Source organism: Heteronotia binoei, chromosome 5 (genome assembly GCF_032191835.1).
Source record: "Heteronotia binoei isolate CCM8104 ecotype False Entrance Well chromosome 5, APGP_CSIRO_Hbin_v1, whole genome shotgun sequence".
Taxonomy (NCBI): Eukaryota; Metazoa; Chordata; class Lepidosauria; order Squamata; family Gekkonidae; genus Heteronotia; species Heteronotia binoei.
Genome location: NC_083227.1, coordinates 99,776,575 through 99,800,560, shown reverse-complemented (window position 1 = coordinate 99,800,560; position 23,986 = coordinate 99,776,575). Strand labels below are relative to the sequence as shown.

The following is a 23,986-nucleotide window of genomic DNA, read 5'->3' as shown; positions in this document are numbered from 1 at the left end:
AAACTTTGAAAAGAGATTTACCTTGGCTTAAAGGGAGCCCTGGAGAGAGTCTTCTTTGAGGGGTCTCAGGAAGTTGCATAGTCATCGTCTGCAGAAGTGCCCAGAGTCATTTATTTGACATAAGCTCGTCAGGATCCTAACCTTCTTGGACATTTCTAAACACTTAAAGCTTTGAAAGACCAGTGAAAACTTGGATAATTGGAAGAAAAGGTACAGAAGTTTTTTTTTCATTCCGGAGCTATTTATAGCTTAAAGGGACAAAATTAAAAGGTGTGAAAAGGAAATATAGAAAGCTTGGAAGAAGAAGAAGGAAGGGGTGAAGTTTGGATTTTATAAATATAAAGGACAGTGCTAAAACTGCTAAAAAGTGAGAAGGAATTTATTGTTTTGTCTACCTGCGGTTTAGAAGTAAAAGCAACATCGTCACACTGGAACAGACCTGCAGCACATCTGAGCAAGACAGGAAATACGTCAAGTATCGTGAGATCTTCATGTGAGTTGATGGTGACAAAGACAGGAAGCAGTAAGAAATAAACCTACTCTAGCAAAATATACCATAGAGAAACATCAGCGGCCATTGCTGGGAGGCTTAATTTAAAATACTGTTTTTAAAAGCATCTGGGACACTAAAAATTGTCAGAATCAACTGGAAAAAGGGTAAGAAGACAAGTACTATTGGTCACGTTATTTGTGGGCTCCTAGGGAAGCTTTAAAAGGAAAGAAAAATTTGAAGGAGGAGTAAAAAGTCACGGCCGCCATTTTGGAAATTTTAAAGACTTTTTTTTAGTAAATATCTGGACTTTGGGGGCTCAGAAACCAGCGAAATTGGACTTGCTGGAAAGGGCAAGTCCTAATCTTTTGATTCTGACTGTCAGATTGAAAATTGGTGAGGGCAAAATTTTCATCATTTTTTGAACGTTTAAAATTTTTTTAAAAATTTATATCTTGGCCTAGGAAGCTCAGAGAAAGATGGAATAAAGTTTATTATAAAGAGTAAATTTAGATCTTTTGAACTTGATAGCTAAACTTGCAAAATTTTTGGTATTTTTGTTTTTTTTTCTTTGCCTAAATGTCTGACCCCAAGCAGACCCGACAAAGGGTTCTTTCATTAGAGAAAATGCAGGACCAATTGGATGCCATGGAAGCCAGAATAATGAAAGGAGTTAGGAAGATGATAGATGAATCAAAGGAAGAAATTATTACAGAGATTAAAAAAGAAATGGAAGATCTCAAAAAAGAAACTGGGGAAACAGCTAAGAAAGTGCAGGAGGTGGAAGAGAAAATAAAAGTATATGACACCACCTTGTTGAAAATTCAAGAAAAAGTGACAATCCACGACTGCAAATTAATGGAAACTCAGATACGTCTGAGAGAAGTAACTGAAGCAGAGAACGGTGATTTCAAAGGATATATGATAAAAATAATTGCAGAATTTTTAGAAGAAGACCCTGATGGGACCAAAAATATGTATGATTATATGTACAGAGTGAATTCACTTTTTGCCAAGAAAAATAACCTACCAAGAGATGTTGTTATAAGATATATGACAAAGGAAATGGTGGGAAGGATCATGAACAAAAACTTTGAAAAGACACTGATAGTGGGAGGCAGTAAAGTGAGAATCATGAAGGAGCTGCCAAGACAAGTGATAAATGACAGGAGAACATACAAAAAGTTGACAGAAAAACTGAGAGACAATGGCACGAGGTTCAGATGGATAATACCTGAAGGTTTGAGTTTTGAACTCCAGGGGAAGAGAGTCACAATTACAAATGCTCAAGAGTTGAGTAGATTTTTTGAAGAAAATAAGGAATTTGCACCATGATGGATTACAAATTACTGTCTTGGAATGTTAATGGACTAAATTCACCACAAAAAAGAAGGGCAACACTTCATTGGATTAAGAAACAAAATTGTAATATAATTTGTTTGCAAGAAGTACACATTAAACAAAAGGATTTTATTTATTTATTTATATTTCGATTTATATCCCGCCCTTCCCACCAAAGTGGCTCAGGGCTGCTTACAACATGTAAAACTTATAAATTTTTATGGAACAAACAATTAGCCAACGGAGTTCTTTTCATTAGCTGAACAGAAGAAAAGGGGAGTAGTTTTATATATTAGACAAGAATTGGAGCCAAAATTAGTATTTAAAGATAAGGACGGAAGATTTGTAGCAGTGGAGATAATATTAAATGGGAAAAAAACGTTGTTATTGGGACTATATGCGCCTAATGGTGCAAAGGATGCCTTCTTTAAAGACATTACACAACACAACAGTTAGATGAGCTGACTTACGATCAAGTATTGTTAATGGGAGATTTTAATGGAACAGTTGATAACTCATTGGACAGATCTGGCGGAAAAAAAATGATGGGAAAGAAGGGAATTGCCAAAGTCTTTCTTTGAATTGGTTAAACAAGAAAATTTAGCAGATATATGGAGGAAGTTTAATCCTGAAGTGCGGGACTATACTTTTTTTTCTGCAAGACATAAAACCTTTTCTAGAATCGACATGCTGTGGGGAACTAAAGACTTAAGTCTTATAACAAGGAAGATAGAGATTTTACCTAAAATTGGGGCCGATAACAACCCAATAATGTGGATTACAAAATTGTCCAAGAAATCGAGGAGATGGAGATTGAATGAAGATTTGCTACAGAACAAAGAAACAGTGACATTTCTAGAAAAAGAAACTAAGGCTTTTTTCCAAGTGAATGATAAAGGAGATATAGATTTTCAGATGGTCTGGGATGCTTATAAAGCAAAAATGAGAGGGGTGTGGATCACTTTGAACAATAAAGACAAAAGAAAAAAAGAAAAACAATTATTGGACATTCAAAATGAAATAAAGAAAAAAGAAGGGGAGTTGAGAAAAAGACCAGGGAAAAAGAAAATTCTAAGGGAAATTTCAATATTACAAACTCAATTGAGACATTTGTTAAATAAAGAAGTGGAATGGAATCTGAAAAGACTTCAGCAGAAATCGTTTGAAGGGGCAAACAAGACGGGAAAGTATTTGGCTTGGCAATTGAAGAAAAAGAGAGAAAATAAAATAATTAGTAGAATTGTGATAGATGGAAAAGAAGTGGTTACTCAAGAGGGAATAAAAAGAGAATTTTTAAGTACTATGCCAAACTGTTTAAAGGTGTTGAAGTAAAGAAAGAGAAGGTAGATGAATATCTACAAAAATTAAAAATTGAGCCCCTAACAGAAAATATGTGAAAAGTTTTGAATGACCCAATTGAAAAAATAGAAATTGAAGCAGCAATCAACGCAATGAAAAATGGGAAAGCTCCTGAGCCAGATGGATATACAGCTAAATATTTCAAAACTTTTAAGGATGAATTAATACCAAAATTGCAGAAGTTGATGAATATAATAAGAATAAAAGGGAATGTACCAAATGCATGGAAAGAAGCTGTTATTTCTTTGATACCTAAAGAGGATAGAGATGCCACAAATGTGAAAAATTACAGACCAATTTCGCTATTAAATAATGACTATAAAATATTTACAAGAATCCTGGCAGAACGACTTAAACAACATCTGATAAATTTTGTAAAGGAAGATCAAGCTGGTTTTCTTCCCAAAAGACAAATAAGAAACAATATTAGGACTGTTGTAAATATTGTAGAATATTATGAAAGACATCCAGAAAAAGAAGTAGCATTATTCTTTGCAGATGCAGAGAAAGCATTTGACAACTTAAACTGGGACTTTATGTTTGCAGTAATGGACAAGATGGAGCTGGGAGAAAGCTTTATAAGAATGATAAAAGCAATATATTCTGAACAAAGGGCAAGGTTGTGTGTTAATGCAGATCTTACAGATGAAATGAAAATTAACAAAGGTACTAGACAAGGTTGCCCGCTTTCACCATTGTTGTTTATAATGACTCTTGAAATTTTATTGATGCAGATTCAAGAAGAAAAAGACGTAGAAGGATTACAAATAAAAGGATGTACTTACAAGTATAGAGCATTTGCTGATTATATAATGTTTATAAATGAAAACCCCGTACAAGTTAGACCTTTGTTGTTAACGAAAATACAAGAGTTTGGGGAGTTGGCTGTACTTTATATAAATAAAGAGAAATCTAAAATTCTGTGCAAGAATATGCAGACGAATAGACAACAAGAATTACAAAGACTAACGGGCTGTGAAGTCACTTCCAAGGTAAAGTACCTAGGGGTGAAAATAACAATGAAAAATATTGATTTGTTTAAGAATAATTATGAGAAGTTATGGCGTAAAATGGAGGAAGATATGCTAAAATGGAACAAGCTCAATTTGTCATTGTTGGGCAGAATAGCTGCAATAAAAATGAATATTCTACCAAGGATAATGTATCTGTTTCAAACTATTCCTATTGTGAAAGACGCTAAACAGTTTGATAAATGGCGAAGGAAAATCTCAGAATTTGTGTGGGCTGGGAAGAAACCAAGGATTAAAATGAAAATGTTGACAGATGCAAAAGAGAGAGGTGGATTCCAATTACCATATTTAAAATTGTATCATGATGCAGTTTGTTTAGTATGGATGAAAGAATGGATAACGTTGTTAAACAAAAAACTTTTAGTGTTGGAAGGCCACGGAAATAAATTTGGCTGGCATGCATACTTGTATTATGGAAAAAAGAGGATGGATGGTCTTTTCTCTCACCATTATATAAGAAGTAATATATTAAATACATGGATAAAGTATAAGAAATATGGTGATGAGAGGAGACCTTTATGGATAGTGCCAGCCGAAGTAATAAAGATAATGGCTAAAACAGCCGAAGAAAAATCAGCTATTGAAAATACAAAGTGGAAAAATAGAACTGAAAACTGCTGAAGAATTGAGTTACAAATATGATTGGTTTCAAATGCAACAATAAAAAGTTTGGTGGAGAATGATATTAAAACTGAAGGAATAAGGAAAGAACAAACAGAAATGGAAAGAGTTCTGCTCGGTGATAATGAGAAATTAATTTCAAAAGTATACAAATTACTTTTACAATGGTCTACAGAAGATGAAGTAGTGAAATCTCAAATGATAAAATGGGCAATTAATGTAAATAAAGAAATAAAGATGGAATCTTGGGAATATTTGTGGAAGAACTCTATGAAATTTGCAACATGTCAAAGTATTAAAGAAAATTGTTTTAAGATGATGTATAGATTGTACATGACTCCAAAAAATTAGCAAAGGTGAACAACAAGATGCCAGACAGGTGTTGGAAATGTAAAAAGCATGAAGGTTCTTTCTACCATATGTGGTGGACTTGTGAAAGAGCTAAAATGTTTTGGCAAATGATTCAGCAAGAGATTTCTAAGATTTTGGGATATGAATTTAACAAAGTTGCAGAGACTTTTCTGCTGGGATTACAAATGGAAAAATTTCCAAAAGAAGATAGAACTTTAATATGGTACTTGCTCTCAGCTGCTAGGACATTGTATGCGCAGCTGTGGAAGCAAGAAAAAATACCAGAGAAATGGGACTGGATTATAAAAGTTATGTCATGGAGTGAAATGGACAAATTAACAAGAAAATTAAGAGACTATGATTTGGAGCTTTTTAAGTTGGAGTGGAAGAAGTTCAGAAGATACGTAGAAAAAGAGTGGAAAATGAAAGGACATTGGACAATTTTTGATAATGATTAAGCTTTTCATTTTTTCTTTAAAACAAAAGTATAATTTTTGGTTTTTTAATAGTTAAAGGTACCTTTAATATATATTTTTAAAGTAAATAACACTGGCGGGGTCAAGTAACGGGGTGAGGGGTGGGGGAAAAGTAAGATATGGGGTAGAAGAATTTCTTTTTTTTTTTAGTCTTTATAAGATGTAGATAATAGTTTTGCTACCATATGTTACTAATAAAAATTGTTTATTACAAAAAAAAGAATGTTGAACTAGGATCTGAGAGGTCCATGTTTGAATCCCCTCTCTGCCCTGGAAGCTTGCTCAGTGGTTTTGAGTGGCTCCTCAGCCTCACCTACTTCACACAGGGTGATTGCTTTTTGGAATAAAATGGAGGAGAGGGAACAATAATATAAGTCACTTAGGGGAGAAAAGTCTGATATAAAGACATATCACAATCAACCACTGTTTGGTCAAACCCTACTTAGATGTGATATCTGAATGCACATGGTGCATCAAAATAGGGTTTGTTGGTTGGTTTATGAATTAGTTTGCATTAATTGTAATTATCTGGGACTAATTGTCATCCTGTAGACTAACCAGAATTGCTTGCATAGTGTGATTTAAACAAACCACTGTTTATCCTGACATCTGAATGTGGGCAGAGGTTAGCAATGTGTAGTTATAAAAGAATGTCAGCCATTAATGCAGGTAGCAGCTCTTTAGGTAGGTGAGTGTTGCCTAATAGTGAATATTTGGTCAATGCTATGCAGCATGCAGCAGAGCCATCTTAAAATCTTTGAGTCCATTGAAATTACAGAAAGCGGCATACAAAAGATACCTGATTTAATAGCAGGATGTGGATTATGTGCCAGGAGCTGAATGAAATAGGATCTATCCAGTGATAAGGCAGTTTGTTATTTTGTATGTGCAGGAAATTTGTGTTACACATTCAAACCAATGTAGGGTTTGTTTTGTTGTAGTATATTCTATCAAATATTTTGAAATTCAGTGCTTAGATATAAAACAGGTTATTTGTTGCTCATTATTTTGGTAAATCTGTTAATTCCCTCCCCCCACCCAAATGTTCAGGAGCTTAATGTCCGTCAAGTGACATTATCGACTGATAAAGATAAGTATGGTATTCGACTCAGAGCAGAACCTGATCACATGGTGCTTGGGAAGCGCCTGAAAGGTGCCTTTAAATCTGTTATGGCTGCTATCAAGGAGCTGACAAGCGAGCAGCTGGAAGAATTCCAGAAGACAGGTCAGTATCTGAATGGGATGTGTCTTTTGTCAGAAAATGTGGTAGTGATGACCTTGGAAAACTGACACACAATAACTTCACATTGGATTGTACAAGGCAATTTGGTTTAGCTGCTTGGCTAAATTTTATAGCTTAATAATAAATTGCAGAGAGCTTAAAAGCGATTTTCTGTAGTTCCAATACTGTCAAGTGTTTATAGGTTCTGTAAACATACTGGATAAAATTGCAAAGAGGGGAAGGGTTAAAACAATTTTCTGAAGGTTCCTTGTTTTTTCAGAAGTGCCTACTCGGAGACTCTATTCTTTAAAAGAAGTTTTAGTGCCAGAAACAGAAAATGTTTAAATCTTTGATACTTTAATTTGATTGGTCTTTCAATACCATAATTTTTTAGATCTCGGGGAAAAATTTGGTCTAAATAGTTCCGGCAAGAACTGAACAGGTTGGAGATGCGAGTTATGAAAGCACTATAGTGTTGGGTTCTCCCCACCTCAATTCAGAATGACCTCCAATTCAATTGTTTAATTGACCATATTCTAATTGATGACATGCCCCATTCCCAGTATCCTGTGCTTGGGAAGGTCTAAAGTCTCCTTCTCCCACCTAGCCTGGCAGGTTTAGCATGCAGCAGAGCCATCTTAAAATCTTTGAGTCCATTGAAATTATGGAAAGCGGCATCTAAAGCCACCAGGAGATGTGGAAAATTTGGTGCCCTGATTGATTCCCTGAATAGTGTGCCTGGTTGCCTTCATTTCTGGGGCATAAACAAGTCTTCTTGGTCTCTACTTGGTAAGCTTGGTGGAAATGGGAAAGGGACTGATGGAGCAGGGAGAACTCCTTATGAATGGGAGCCCAAGCTGAGTGAGTGTTAGAGCCTGGTTTGTAATTACTTTTGCTTTTCCTTTCAATATTCCCTCTCCCATTATTAGACCTCCACAAAGACAATGAAAATATAGGACAAAGAGCTTTATGAGATGAAACAATTCCAACCTGGGATCTAACCAAATCCTTTCTATATTCAGAGAATGTTGTAGAAACTTTGCAAAATCTTGAAACTTTGTGGAGTCTTATTCTATGTCACTCTCCTGTTTCTTAAACCTCCTGGTCTTAACTGTAAGACTCTGGTTGCTTCTCTGCTTAATGGTCCATTTTTTGAATCTATATTTTGTCTACAAACTATTCCTTATAAGTTATTTATGTTGGGGAATATCCGTCTGATCTGTTTCTCTCTAGTTCCACCAGCAGTCTCCATATATAGAGCATTCACCTGCATTTCATTTAAAAGGAGTGGAGATGCACCACAGTAAATTTTAGGTTTCATGCTGTACAGCAGCTTCATTATACACTTGAATGCAATAGTTGGTGCAGGGCTTTTTTTGTAGCAGGAACTTGTATGTATATTAGGCCACACACCCCTGATGTAGCCAGTCCTCCAAGAGGTTACAGGACCTACTGTAAGCTCTTGGAAGGTTGGCTACATCAGGGGTGTGTGGCCTAATATGCAAACGAGTTCCTGCTACAAAAAAGGCCCTGAGTAGGTGTGCTAATATTTCAGAATATACAGAGCTGTATTGAAAGCAAAATGGAAGTCAGCTTTGGCAAGTATCAACACACGGGGAATCACCAACTATGAGTATATTAAAGGGTTTTAATTTAGAAGCATTGCTTAGAATAATTTATAGAACTAGCAATGTGTAAAAACCTCAAATCTTGCAACTGTTCCAGTAGAAACAAAACATTTTATGTTAAAGATGTATGTACTAATTGACTAATTTTAACAAATCAGGCACCATTGTTGTGGAAGGACACGAACTGCATGAGGAAGATCTCCGTCTGATGTACACCTTTGACCAGGCTGTAGGAGGATCTGCCCACTTTGAAGCACATTCTGATTCTCAGGTATCAAATAGAGTGACCATGGATAAGAAATGGAGGGAAGACTTTCAGTCTGTTGTCATCAATTGTCATAGATCATTGCTGTTTGCTTCAGTGTAGAACCCATTTGGGAATATTTATCTGTGATGGCAAGAGGCAGTGACCAAGATATATAGAGTCACTCAGCCCCAACGAGGTTGCACTGCTTCAGTAGAACATTTAACGCTGATTCTTGCTAGAAGTGGTAACATTATCAGCAATGGCCTAGCTGGGGAAGAGGACACTGTATCTTCCCCTGACTTTTACTAGTCTGTTTTCTGACCTTGTAACAAGACAGAGGGAGACAGCTTTAATTGCACTGCTGGATGATCACTGAGCACCAACAGATACCAACAGTTTTTGTTCCACATAGATCTGCTGGATCCCAGCTGCTGCCTTCGACAATGATTAGAGTGTGGTTTTGGAGTGTCTGATATCTGTTAGTTTCAGTCTTTGTCAGATCTATAGCAGAGAATTTTCCTTCAGATACTGTACATTGATTTAGCATTATGGGAACTTTCATGTCCCCTCAAAGATCAATATGATTGCCAGTGTAGTTAAATATTTACATGAGGCACTTGAAAGAAACCATGCATAGTTTTGGAAATTTGGAAATTGTCAATATGCTCCTTCCCAGCTTCACACACATGGCAGAAATAGTCGCCTACCTGTGAGTCAGCTCTCAGAGGCTGACTGAGGTCCTGATACTAAGCACACTAACTTGAGAGTAAGCCTCCATTAAATTCCTTCTCAACCTCCAGGAGCCATATAATGTGTGTAAAAGCTCCACATGTGACTCCCGAGCCACAGTTTGGCCGCCCCTAATAATAATAAATTGCATTGTATCCTTATTGTCATATACTGCAACACTGCTAAAGAAAAAAGGGATACATTTTACCAAAAGTTAGCTGTGGTTTTTCAGAAATGATTCTCTTTGGTATTATCCAGTGTGAGTGTCTGGATTTTAAAAAATGTCTGCCTTTTATATGCACAATACAATACATGATAGAACATATAATTGTAGAATCTGGATTTTATTCATTACATTGCTTATAGAATCTGTTTGTATTTATTCCACTCTCTTCCAAGGTTTTGGTTCTCTTGGATATTACTCCTGAGCAGTCCATGGTTGATGAAGGTGTGGCACGTGAAGTAATAAATCGCATCCAGAAACTTCGGAAAAAGGTCAGCCAATCTAGGGACTTCAGCATCTTCTCAACGCTGTGGGTTGGGGGCAGGATTCCTCTACTGATTGCCTTGCCTCTATGGTCCTAACATCCCTTTTTAGTTAAATATAAACAAATATGCATATGAAACTACAGCTATGGTCCAATGGGAATCTTTGGGGGTTGTTTTTGAACAGCAGGTTCCCATACCTTTCCAGAATTTGCTTTGGGAAGTCACATGAAGTTCAGAAGTAATTGCCTAGTACCAAAATATCCTTAGATAGGCAGAACTAGTCAGTTAGATCTTTAGATCCAGGACTTTATTTGTAATGATTGTATTTTTCTTTGTAATCCTGCAGGCAGGTTAGTTCTTTTTAACTTAGTTGTTTATTGGACCTAGTGTTTGATATGTATATATGTATTTTAATACATTGATCGAAGCAAGTCAGGGCACTAGGGTGGCCAGACCGTCCCGGTCACCCGGGAAAGTCCCGGTTCTGGCCCCCGATTCCCGCCTCCCGGGCTGGCTATACGGGGACCATTAGAGGTCCCGGTTTAGCCAGCCAGAGAGCTGGTGGGCCGCGCGCGAGGGGAAGGTGGCGAGTGAGGGAGGGAGCGTGCGTCCCCGCGCGTGCGCAGGGCGATTGGCGGCGGTGTGGCGGGCTCTGCGCATGCACGGGGATGCTCCCTCCCTCGTTGCCTTCCCCGCCCGCGTGCAGGGCCCGGCGGCGGTGGCGGCGGAGAGGCAGGCGCTGGTCGCTGGAGGCCCTCCAGCGACCAGCGCCGGCCTCTCTGCCGCCTCCCCGGCCTCCGCCACCGCCGCCGGGCCTCCACTGCAGGTGGAGGCCAGGAAGGCGGCGGAGAGGCCGGCGCTGGTCGCTGGAGGCCCTCCAGCGACCAGCGCCGGCCTCCGCCACCGGGCCCCGCGCGCGCAGGCCTCCAATGGAGGCGGAGGCCGGGGAGGCGGCAGAGAGGCCTTCGCTGGTCGCTGGAGGCCCTCCAGCGACCAGCGCCGGCCTCTCCGCCGCCTCCCCGGCCTCCGCCACCGCCGCCGGGGCCCGCGCGGGCCTCCTTCGCCGCCCGCCCTGGAAGAAGGTAAGCAGGGCAGGCAGGGAGGGGGGGCAGCTGGCGGGAGGGGGCGGCCTTTCTTCCTTCCTTCCCTCCCTCCTTCCTTCCTTCCCTCCTTCCCTCCCTTCTTCCTTTCTTCCTTCCTCCTCCCTTCCTTCCCACCCTCCCTTCTTCCTCCCTCCCTCCTTCCTCCCTCCCTCCTTCCTTTCTTCCTTCCTTCCCTCCCTCCCTCCCTCCTCCCTTCCTTCCCTCCCTCCCTCCTTCCTTTCTTCCTTCCCTCCTTCCCTCCCTCTCTCCTCCCTTCCTTCCCTCCCTCCCTCCTTCCTCCCTCCCTCCTTCCTTTTTTCCTTCCTTCCTTCCCTCCCTCCCTCCTTCCCTCTCTCCCTCCCTCCTTCCTTCCTCCCTCCCTCCTTCCTTTCTTCCTTCCTCCCTCCTTCCCTCCCTCCTTCCTTCCCTCCTTCCCTCCCTCCTTCCTCCCTTCCTTCCCTCCCTCCCTCCTTCCTCCCTCCCTCCCTCCTTTCTTCCTCCCTCCCTTCCTTCCTTCCCTCCCTCCCTCCCTCCCTCCTTCCTTCCCTCCTTCCCTCCCTCCCTCCTCCCCTCTTTCCCTCCCTCCCTCCTTCCTCCCCTTCCCCCCTCCCTCCCCTTCCCCCCTCCCTCCTTCCCTCCTCCCTTCCCTCCTCCCTTCCTTCCCTCCCTCCCTTCCTTCCCTCCCTCCCTTCCTTCCCTCCCTCCCTCCTTCCTCTCTCCCTCCTTCCTTTTTTCTTCCTTCCTTCCCTCCCTCCTCTCTCCCTCCCCTCCCTCCTTCCTCTCTCCCCTCCCTCCTTCCTCTCTCCCTCCTTCCTTTCTTTCTTCCTTCCTTCCCTCCTTTCCTCCATCCCTCCCTCCTCCCTTCCCTCCCTCCTTCCTTCCTTCCTTCCTTCCTTCCTTCCTTCCTTCCTTCCTTCCTTCCTTCCTTCCTTCCTTCCTTCCTTCCTTCCTTCCTTCCTTCCTTCCTTCCGTGGCTCTCAAATATCCGATGTTCATGTCTTGCAGCTCTCAAACATCTGACCTTTATTCTGAGTTGCTCTTTTGTTAAGCAACTCTGGCCACCCCTGGAGTAGACAATACTGACTTTGGTGGACCCAAGCACTGATTCAGTGTAAGGGAGCTTTGTGTTTGCGTCTTCTGGTGCAATTTTGTTCTCAAATCCTGTATTTACTTCATCAGTATATGGGATAAGGCACTTTCTCAACTGTGCTGCATAATGCAGCCTATTTATTTTGTCTGTCACTAATAACACAGGTCGAGATGCAGGACAGGAACCCGGAAGTGACCGACAGGCTTCTTCGGCGGGCCGCTGCGCCAGCCCCCTGGGCCCCACAATGATGGGACCGATGCCACAGGGACGGGCTCGAAACACTCTATAACCCCTCAAAAGAACAGCAGTCTAGCTCGCTTCCCCCGAGCCCTGCCGCCATAAGCGTCAAGGGGGCTCATTTTGCGGCATCTCCCGGCAGGAGGGTGGCACCCGCACGGGACACATATCAAATGAAAGAGGGGGCGCAGGGCTATCAGAAACAGCCGGCGGAGGGAGTCGGGAGACCACCCCACTGGGGGATCTACACCCCGAAAGTGATGAAGGTGGCGCAGATAACAGAGCCAACAGGACAAAATAAATAGGCTGCATTATGCAGCACAGTCTCACTGGAATCTCACTGGAATCTGACTGGCTTCTCAGCGTGGAACCCGTTCTCTCTAGTCTTCTCACTTTGAAAAAAGTAAAAAAAGAGTTTTATTTAACTTTATTTCCCCCTTTCCCTCTCTATAAATAATCTTGGTGTTTCCGGCGGTGATATTTGGGGGAGTCACAGGAAGTGATGTCACTTCCTGCTTCCGGCAGGTGGCGCGGGGAAAATGATGTCACAGGAAGTGATGTCACTTCCTGTTTCCGGCAGGTGGCGCGGGGAAGTGATGTCACTTCCTGCTTCCGGCGGTGGCATGACATCACCGGAAGTGACGTCACTTCCTGTTTCCGGCGGCGCGCGCGCACACACATTCCTTCCCCCCTCAAGGTGTCCCTGGCTGGCCTGCAGAAATTACGGCCACCCTACAGGGCACACAGTTAGCTTTGACTGAGTCATTTGAAGTTCTTTTCATCTATAATGGCTGCAGAAATATTTCAAGTATTAAATGGCAAAGAACCTCCTTACGTTGCTTTGTTATATTTTAGATGCTAGTCAGTCAGTTCTATTTGTCCAATCCTTCAGAAGTTGTTAGTGTTGTACTATTCCTTGGATTATCAGTTGTTATTCAGCTCTGTTTGACTGCATTATATTTTATGCTTGCAGTATCTTTCTGCTTGAGTTTTTATGGCTTTTCATACAGTCTTATTTTGATATAGTTATATAGGCCATTAGTCTACTGTTTCATTTTGTTAAATCACAGGCCATATGTAATGGATAGAATGAGTAACCCCTCAATTTAAATTTAATAAATAAAATAAGATGTGTTGCTGTCAACTGAGAACAGTATAGATATTTAAATAACAATTCATCACTTGCTACTTGCTATATTATTTTTCAAATGATTTGCTATTAGAGTATTTTTTATAGTACAACTAAACAGGAGATGAGCAGACTTTTCTTTTCATCCTAGTCCTTGCTGTTGGGTTCCCCCCCCCACCCCCCCGGAAGCTCATATACAACTCTTGCAATACTGCAAGAAACAAAATCATTAAGCAGATCATAATGACAGTGTGACTGTGAAGAGACAGGAGAAATCAATGCTTTATACAGAACAGGAAAGTATTGAAAGAAAAGTCATTGTGTGAGGAGGTTGTATGATATAGGGACTGAACAGATGGCTATAAAAGGAGAATAGAAGGGAGAATAAAAATTGAGTATGACACAGGTAATTGTGTGTGAAGGTGACTTCTCTTTGTGTTAAGACAGAAATATCTATAAATAAACTTTGGACTCTGACAGAAGCAACCACAGACTCAGACCAAAATTGCATTAATTCTGTTAATATCATTATTCTTGGAATAATTTTTGATTATCAACAGCATAATGAAGCTTTTTTCCTCCAAAAATAGCAACTGCACATGTGAAGCTCAATTATTTTTGTTCTTTTTGAAACATTTTCTAGGTTATATCATTAGCTAGGAATTGAAGTTGTGATAAAATATGCAGTTATTCCTTTCAGCTTCCATGATTTAAAAAAAAAAACACCTTTGCTTGACTATTCTTAGATGTTAACTTTGATCTGGTAATAACCAAAATAGGTTTTACTTCTGGATGCAAAACTTAACTAGGACTGCTCACTGCAGTTGATGATCTTTATTACAGCGCAATCTAGTTCCTACTGATGAGATTACGGTATACTATCGAGCACATCCAGAAGGAGATTATCTTGATACAGTGATTAAGGAGCATACAGATTTCATTTTTGCAACAATAAAGGCAGCCCTGAAGGCATACCCATTGCCTCCATCAGCAGAAGTGCTTATTCAAGAGAAAACCCAGGTAAGAACAAATACGAATCCTTTGGAGAATATTCACATAGGCCATCAACTGAATAATGTATTGCTCACTTTGAATGTTCATTGGACCACAGTCACTATATCCATTTCAGATGTTCATATTATATAACAAGTTTTGAGGTTCAAGAAGTCAGTGGAATTCTCCAGCTGTTTTTACAAAACCAGTGTGCATAGATTTATGTACCACCTAGTGGTCTAAGCCTTCTTTGGTCATGGTTTATATTTGTCTGTATTTTCACTAGCGGTCACACTCTCTGCATTATAATTAGTTCAAATTTAAACCTGGTGAACGTATGTATGTTGCAGTTTACACCTGGAGTGGGGGGAGTTGCAAAGGGAATATATTGATTTCATGTGCTCTCAAGTGTTATATTGGTAAATTCTTATGCTTGTCCATGAAGCAGTTTTAATGTTTCAGTTTCAGTTTTAATGTTAATGTTTGCAAATGCGCATCTCTACCCTTGTTATGTGCCCATCTTGGCAGCCTGCCAGAGAACATGAAAAGTCCTGCTGATGGATCAATTTAAAGGGAAATTGCATCAATAAGGCGTATAGTATTTTCCTCACAAGTTTCCATCTTCAGAGCCCTCATGCCAGATTTTCAAACAGAGGATTTAGGTGGCTCCCTGGCTACAGAGACCATTTCTGAAAAATTGATAAATATGATAATAGTATGTACACTCATGAGCACCCTTCCTGATTCTGGACTTTCCTCATTTATTTATTTATTTATTTTATTCCGGGATTTATATCCCGCCCTTCCCACGAGTGGCTCAGGGCGGCTTACAACAAACAATAAAACAATAAAATCGGAACAACGTAATTACATTTAAAATCAAGCATTTAAAAACCTAAAAACCTTAAAAAATTTTTAGCATTAAAACTATACAGTAATCACAAAGATCTAGAAAGCTACATTTATCCAGTCAGGCGTAGGCTAACCGGAAGAGGGTCGTCTTACAGGCCCTGCGGAACTGAGTAAGATCCCGCAGGGCCCTCACCTCTTCCGGTAGCTGGTTCCACCACATAGGGGCCATTGTAGAAAAGGCCCTGTCTCTAGTTGTCTTGAGACGCACTTCCTTGGGCCCGGGGATGTTGAGAAGATTTTGAGTCCCAGACCTCAGTACTCTCTGGGGAACGTGTGGGGAGAGATGGTCCCTCAGGTAGGCAGGTCCCAGGCCATATAGGGCTTTAAAGGTAATGACCAGCACCTTGTACCGGACCCGGTATGTTATTGGGAGCCAGTGCAGAGCCCGAAGACCCGGCCGAATGTGCCCCCATCTTGGGAGGCCCAGTAACAGCCGGGCCGCGGCATCCTGCACCAGCTGTAATTTCCGGGTCCGGCACAGGGGCAGCCCCATGTAGAGGGCATTGCAGTAATCCAACCTCGAGGTGACCGTAGCATGGATCACTGTTGCTAGGTCGTCGGGGTCCAGGAAGGAGGCCAACTGCCTTGCCCGTCTAAGATGAAAAAACGCGGACTTGGCAGTGGTCGCTATCTGAGCCTCCATCTTCAGGGACGGCTCCAGTAGCACCCCCAGGCTTCTGACCCTGTCCGCTGGCCTCAGCGGTACACCGCCAAAAGCTGGCAGGGGGATTTCCCCCCCCCCGGACCCCGACGGCCCAAACAAAGGACCTCTGTCTTTGCAGGATTCAGTGTCAGTCCACTATCGTCCTATATGGCATATTGTTTCCAAGCCCTGTTTGCATGATTTCCTTGCTTCCCTATTGTGTGTGTGTTGTAGGGGAGGGAATTATATGGATCACTTGGCTCACAAGCATTATATGCAGGGTCTGGTGTTAAGCCTCAAGTTTTCCCAAGTAGGTGTGAACTGGAGGTTGGAACTTCTGACTTTCCTCTGCCAGTTCTTCTCACCAGAGAAAGACTTTCTTCAATAGAGAAAATCTTTCTCCATTGGAGGAAGACTTTCCCTGTTGAGGGAAGACTGAGGAGATGAGTCCTGTAGGATTAGGGCTGCCAATCCACCGTTGGGGGCAGGAGATCCCCTGGTTTGGATGCCCTCCCCCGTACTTTAGGGTTATCAGAAAGCGGGGCGGGGGGAGACTGATTCCCATAAGGTGTAATGAAGAATTGATCAGTGTGTATCTGGTGCTCGGGGCAGGGGGGGGGTGCTGTTCAGTTCAGTTTATTCTTAGTCATTGATCAGAACATTTTAGTCATTTAGAACAATATTAAAAATACCTTCTAAAAAGTCCCACAAAGAATCTGCATGTTAAGCTTTGATGACTTGAGTGTTTTAACAGTAAAAAAGAATTTAAAAGATTCATTAAACCATTTTAAAAAGATTAAAACCATTTAAAAACCATTTTAAAAGTCACTTTAAAATTTGTTTAAAAATTTACAGTGTGGGGGCTGTTTTTTGAGGTAGAGGCACCAAATTTTCAGCATTGTATCTAATGCCTCTCCTCAAAGCACCCCCCAAGTTTAAAAAAGATTGGACCAGGGCCTCAAAAGAAGGTGTCCCTATCCATCATTATGTCCAAATGGAGGGAAGGCATTTAAAAGGCATGCAGTCCCTTTAAATGTGATTGTACTGTTTAAATGTAATGAGCGTGATTTTTAATGCATCTGGAGTTACTTCTGGCAAATGGTCTCCACAGTCTCCTACTATGAAATAGTTGTTGATATCTAAGAGTATTGCTAATATGCAAGAATTCCTATCAAATTGTGATGGTAGTGAAATACATTGTGTATTCTTTCTTAGAATAATAATTTAACAGAACATAACTGTTGTTTGTTTAGCTGAAGGGATCTGAACTGGAAATTACCCTTGCAAAGGGTGCTTTACATCACCATATTGAGCCAGCGTGTGCTTATGTCATTCTGAACATCTGTGTTAATGATAAAGAACAAGGTACAAATGTATAAATCTATTTTCAATTTGATTTGTTCCTTAAAGTGTAGCTCCTATGCTCCTTTTTAGGAAGAGGCTGCTCTGTGATGCATCAAGGATTATTTTGAGGTGATGGCTGTAACTTTTCATACCACTTGTAAAATTTGCTGATTTCCACTAATACAGCCATAAATTACAAAAAATATACTTTGTACTATTTCTGGTCCTCTTGAAGATAGCCAGTTTTCAGTGTGCCAGATACCAAAGATGGTGGAATCCTGCCAACTGCATTTAATTCCTATCTTGCTGGAAGACTGTAAAAGAGATGCTTACATTTTTTAGGAGGAGGGGAGATACTTATAAACAAATAAACATAGTTTGGAAGACAGTGGCTGGTGGTTGTTTACTTGCTTTGATAATTTTCAAACTGTAGTACACAATAAATATATTAAAACAAGTGAAATATTTATGGCACAGCATACTGTGGATCTTTTACTAGTGCTAATGGCCAGCATCCATAACTGGGAACAAAAAATCTGGACTTGATAAATAATTGGTTTGACTATCATAGGCTTTTAAAATGTAATGTCCAAACTGAGTTATTTTTTTAAATGTTATGGCTAGAATCCAGAAAAGTGCTTAGTTTGGATGTTCTAGTGAGCTTCCCCCCCTGTGGAAAATTTGACTAATGTTCCACATCACAACCAGTTTCTAAAGTGCTATGCTGTGTTATTGAAGATGAGGCTACTGTTCAGAGAAAATAAAAAAAAAAAAATCCTTGAAATCATGTCACATATCTTGTGATCTGGACATTTCTGGTTATTTTAAAAGCTTTATTTCAAAAGAACTTCTGCCTTTAGAATGATAGGCAGGAGGAATCTTATTCTCCATAGTATCATTATCATAACATTTTAGACAACCTCTCTGTTGATATAATTTTAGATGAAGATACAATGGTTAGCTAGTTCCTGGGGAAAGGGAGAACTGTGTATTCTGACTTACGTTAATAATTTTCTGGTAAAATGTAACCATTTTTGATTTCTTAGTATAACCTGATTGGTTTCTTTATTTCCTCCCCCTCCCCAGATGGTATGGTGCTATTGGAAAATCCTAAGGGAGATCATAAATTAGACTTCAGCAAACTTGTTAGAGCAATCTCATGCATTTTTGGTCTGGAAAATTCGAAGCTAGCTGTTTTCAGTGGAAAAACAGGTTGGTGATGGAGATGCCTAAGAATGACACACTTTATGTTTGTATTTGAAAAACTATTAGTGTGTGTGACATTTTTTAAAATGTAGTTTGCATAGTCTTGAACCTGCTCTTCGCTAGACTTCTGACAAGACACTTGTACATGTTAAAAATGGTTATGAACAACTCTAGATTGTCTTATGATTCTATTTACATAAGGCTTTCCTGGTAAATTTGGTCATTTTTTAAAAAAAATGTTCAGGTGAATACCCCTAGATTTGTTATCTGGCTATTTTTGTAGAATGTTTTGTAAACTCTAGATAACTCGGTGTTAGCTATAAACCTTCGGAACAAAAATAATACTTAGAAGAAAAAAACTTAATATGAACTGGCAAACAATTCCACAAAAATTGTTGCAGAGCAATTTGCTTATCTCTTCAGTTTAATAAGAAAAAATCAAACAAATTTATCGTCTAAGAAAAGCGGCCCATCTTTATGATGGTTGATGCCTTCCTATCCCTCACACATGCATACATACATTCAGTAAATGTGGTTCACTAAATGTGGTTCACTGCGGAAGCTTCACAGCACCATTTTTTTTTTACTTCCTACCAACCATGAAACCATCATGCAGCAAAATGCATCATTAGCTATGTGACAGTGTAATGGAGGAAAAACATAGCTAATTTGGAACAGGAGAATACGTTGATGAAGCATTACCCTAGTTTTCAATTAGCTTTGTTTATCCTCTGTGACCTTGTCACAGTCAAATATGATTGGTTGTATGGTGACATCATTGGCATTAGAAAAAAGGTAGCTTTAAAACAAAAAGATTTTATCAAGGGCAAGCGACCATCACTCAGAGCTGCAAAAGGGTAAAAAAGTTAGGGTCTATATTTTGGAAAGCACATCAGAAGTTCAAAGTTCCTTCAGTATAGTGTCCAGAGAACATTTTTGGCATTATAATCTCTCAGCGAGAAAAAATGTCACCTGTAAAGGCTTGTTGTACCAAATATCAAAAAGATCATCCTTTAGAAGCTGTGCAAATTGCATGTCCAATTTTGGGATTAATGCGCATAAAACTAAATTTTGCAGTACCCAAAGGATGTTGATGGTTGTTACTTAAATGTGCTTTGTAGGGCAAAATAAACCTGCATATTAATAGTTGTTCAGCATTATATTTGCTTTATCCTATATTCTAAATTCATAAGAGAAATGTGGGTGTATTGTTACAGGAGAATATTACCAGTTGACAGAAAATCCTTCTGGTTTTTCCTCTGTTAATTAAAGCAATTTTTTTGCCTGCCTGTGTGCTCTTGAGTTCTGTTTGCTGTCTTGATTCTGTTGAGATGCATTTGCCATTAGCCTGAGTTAGAGGGGGGGGGGGGGAACTGAACTCATATGAGCAATATGCTCATCAGGTCTTCTGAGTACAAAGCAGTATAGCTGATTCTGCTATATCATTATTTAGTGATGAGGGTCACTGGGAGGGTTTTTGCCGGTCCACTCAGCATTTTGAGCTGAATATTCAGTTAGATCACCTTTACTGAAGTCCATTGAATTAATAGTCTGAATTATTTAGCTCTTTACTGAAAGAAGACAAGTCAGGCTATTTTCTTATCTTAAATTGTGGGTTTTTTTCTTTTAAATAGGTGCTTTGTAAAGATATATAAAGGTTTATTCAGAAGTTTTTAAAAGGATATCATTATGCAGTAGTGTTTCTATAGCTTAGCAACAGAAAAATAATTTTTAAAAACTCTAACTTTTCTATCTAGTACATTTAGTTCCTGGTATTAGATGGCATACCTTCTTGCCTCAGAAGAGTTCAAGCTGTAGCTTAAAGCATTCTGTACATTGTAGTCCATCATGATGTAGCATAGCATATCAAAGCATACCAGCACAGCATAAGCATGAAGTTAGCATGGCTTTCCTTTGATCTTTACTTTATTATAGCTTTTTGCTCCTAATTCCTCTATCTGATTATACAGTTGAGCACAGTTTCTAGTGATTAACCAATTACCTCATTCTCAACTCCAGCCTTGAAAGAGATAAGAATGGTATCTGCAGGAAGGCCCAAACCATGGACACTTGCAAGCTGGAGCAAGCCTACTAATATTTTCATTAGCCCTTGAGGGAAATTAGGGTGCTTTGCTTCACATAGCTGGACAGATTAGTGATGTGAGTTATTACAACACAAGTACACCCTGCTTATGTTTCTAGTAACTGTTTGGACATCCTAGAAAGGAAGGCACATCTTATGTAATATACAATTCCATACAGTAAGGCAAGTAAGAAAGTGTTTTCTGTGTGTTTCTAAAGGCATGATTTACCTTCTCTTTCCTTTCAGAACTGAAAAACCACACTGATTTACTGAGTCTCAGTGGAAAGACGCTTCATGTAACTTCAGGGTCAGCTCCAGCTTTGAGCCATCCTGATGGCTTCCTCTGTCAGTATATAAATTTACAGCTAGTGAATGCAAAACCTCAAGGTAACCAAACAACTGACTCAACATGAAATTTATAAATCTTGGGACTGTTTTTGAAAGCTGATTAAATAAGTTTTGGATACATAGGTGAGACACCAGTGGCATCATCGTCTTACTAAGTAATCAGTTTCTCTCCGCACCCCTAAACCTGATCTGTGCTGCTATGAAGGAATTTGTATACAGCAGTATCCCATGCGTATGCTATTTAGTCTAGGAAGTGCAGGGTGACAGAAGGCTGGTAGATAAAGTCTGAGGATATAGAAGGAGGTGAGGAAATAGCTAATACAAACATGAGATTTTTTTGGATACTCTTCTTTTTATTTCTATTTTGTATTTGAGGACATGGCTGACATTAACAAGATGCTAGTTAAAAATGTACAGGAAAGACAGCATGTTACATTTTACAGCAGTCATGTACAGAATCTATAGTTGTATGAAAAAGGGAAGTGTCTGACCATCTTGTGATATATAATTTATGCAGATTATTAAAGTGTTCTAATTGTTCTGTGCAAAGATATCTGCAAAATAAATCTGAATCGTAACTTCAAATACTGGGTTGGTATAGAACAATGAGTGCTAGGGACTGGGCAGAAATGGAATTTTTGAGAGAAATCTATACTTGTAGAAGTCAAAATAAACTCTGAATTTTTCTTTGTCTTACTAAGAATCAGAATAATTTGTTTTCTGTAGAATGTCTGAAAGGAGTGGTGGGAACACTTCTCATGGAAAATCCTATTGGTCAGAATGGACTAACCTATCAAGGGCTTCTACAAGAAACAGGAAAAGTGTTTGGGCTCAGAAGCCGGAGGCTAAAATTGTTCCTGGATGAAGCACTAACAGAGGGTAAGAACATACACAGTTGTTTCTGTTTAGTGCCCAAACTGCAGAGTAGATTAGTTGCATTTCCTGCTGACCTAAACAGCATATTGTGTTCCTGCCTTTTGCCTTCTGTTATTGAAATTTATATACCAGATATATTCAGTATCTGGGAATATATCAGTTACATTACAAATTTCTATTAACTTATTTGTGTTTGTTAAAAGATGGGAAAAAACTCATTAACCAATTTTCTTATTTGATAGCCTAAGATGATTAACAGGTACTTTTAAAATACTTAACCAAGTTAAATGCAGCCTTATCTGTTATAGTTTTTTTAAAAAATGTAAACATGGTTAAACTATTGCCTCATGTATCAGGGGATCGTGTTCACCCAGCACATTACTAGAATTGTCATTGGACATGTTCATGTGTAGACAGGGTCCAGTATGCAAACCTTTCTCAGAAAAAGATTGCCAGTTTTGGAACAAAATTCATCTTGGATAGCTGTGCTGTGTCAGGTACAGTTTTCAATGAATGTATATCTGTGTATATTTTTTGTATATATTTCATATATATTTATGCCTCAACACAAAATCTGGGGTAATAGTAGATTGGCCTGTTTTGAAAGTTGTATTGGCTAACATTCTACATGTATGATTTCTATTCAGTGTTCTTCAGCTGTGTTATTTAAGACTCTCAGTACCAAATTTCAAATATAGTATCAAATTCTCAGGTAATGTAAACTGAGGGTTTGCAAAATTTTAAGTTATAGTGTAAAAATCCAAATTGAAAGGTTTAGTTTAAAACCTGAAACTGGAGAGTTGGACTATAGTCATGTTAAGAAAGGACATTTTGAAAGTTTTTACTTGTATGAAGGAAGAAACAAATGTACAAAGATATCATGAGAAGTAGCTACTCAGCTACATTTGTCAAGCCTAGCTTAGAAATAGTAAGTTGCTTATTAATGTTATATTCTAGAACAGTATTGTAAACAAAAGCATTGTAACTGAAATTTGAAAAGAAATACTGCACAGCCTGGAATGGATTTATAGTACTATTGTATTTTGTATTAATAATTTACAGCAGATGTTGAAAAGTTAAAGTGGTTTATACAAAGAGGTAAGAGATTCCTGACAGTACATGGTCAATATTTAGCACAAAACATGAGACTTTCTTATCGTTTAAACTTCTTCAGATACAAGAAGATGGTTTGTTGTAGTTGTTGATTGCATAAGATGCAGTTAGTCAAAATGCTAAAAGTGTTTGTTGAACAAATGTGGAACTGTAATGTTGGAAAGGAACCCAAGGTGATTTAGCTGGACCATCCACCCAACAGTCTCTTTCCTGTCACCCATATTGTTCTATACAGCATCTCCATATTATAACAAAGAACATCTACCCCTAATAAGAAGCACATTACCTGAACATAGTATGTTACCTGAACTGAGGCAAGCAGACATAAGTTGTGTGTTAGAATGGAACACAAAAATTACCTGGGTTAGAAATCAAATCTAACTGGAAGAAGATCCCTGCTCTTAGTTTTTGCAAATATTGCAAATATTTCAAGACACAGGGTAGCCTAGTTCTCCCAGAGTTTATAAACCAGCATCTAAAGTGCATCACTTGAGCCTGCAAGAGGATGCTCATATGAATGAATGCACCTCCATACAACTTCTCTCTCCACATAGGAAATCAACATATTGGGGAGAAAACTAGCTTTCTATATTCAGAGAAATAGATTTGACTTAGAGGGGCATTTGCTGTAATCCAGACATAGGTATACTACCTAAGTAAGAAATAGGTCCACATGAGTAAAGCCCACCTGTTAAGGGGGAATGTAGTGCAATGTAAGTTCTTTTCCCAGTATCCTGTGCTTTTGGTAAAGCCCAGTAGAATATTCTAGAATATTGAGTCTGCTGTCATTGAAACCCAAAGTGAAGAACTGAAACTGCAGCAGAGTCATCTGAGGTTTTCCTATAATCTCCAGAGCTACTGTGCAGGATACCTTTCTCAAATAAAGTGAAATGATTTTCAGCATTTAAAAGCATTTGAAATCGAAGCAGCTGTTAACATTAAACTT

At 39.4% G+C, this 23,986-nt stretch overlaps 1 protein-coding gene across 1 annotated transcript in view; it reads left to right on the top strand.

Moving 5' to 3' along the window:
• Window positions 1-23,986, top strand: part of IARS1 (isoleucyl-tRNA synthetase 1) — a 150,601-nt gene that overhangs the window by 116,160 nt on the left and 10,455 nt on the right. The window contains exons 25-32 of the mRNA XM_060239879.1: window positions 6,720-6,894; window positions 8,678-8,790; window positions 9,895-9,990; window positions 14,366-14,542; window positions 17,324-17,435; window positions 18,501-18,626; window positions 20,950-21,090; window positions 21,778-21,930. Of these exons, the coding sequence (XP_060095862.1) occupies window positions 6,720-6,894; window positions 8,678-8,790; window positions 9,895-9,990; window positions 14,366-14,542; window positions 17,324-17,435; window positions 18,501-18,626; window positions 20,950-21,090; window positions 21,778-21,930 (1,093 nt within the window). The remainder of the gene's footprint in view (window positions 1-6,719; window positions 6,895-8,677; window positions 8,791-9,894; window positions 9,991-14,365; window positions 14,543-17,323; window positions 17,436-18,500; window positions 18,627-20,949; window positions 21,091-21,777; window positions 21,931-23,986) is intronic.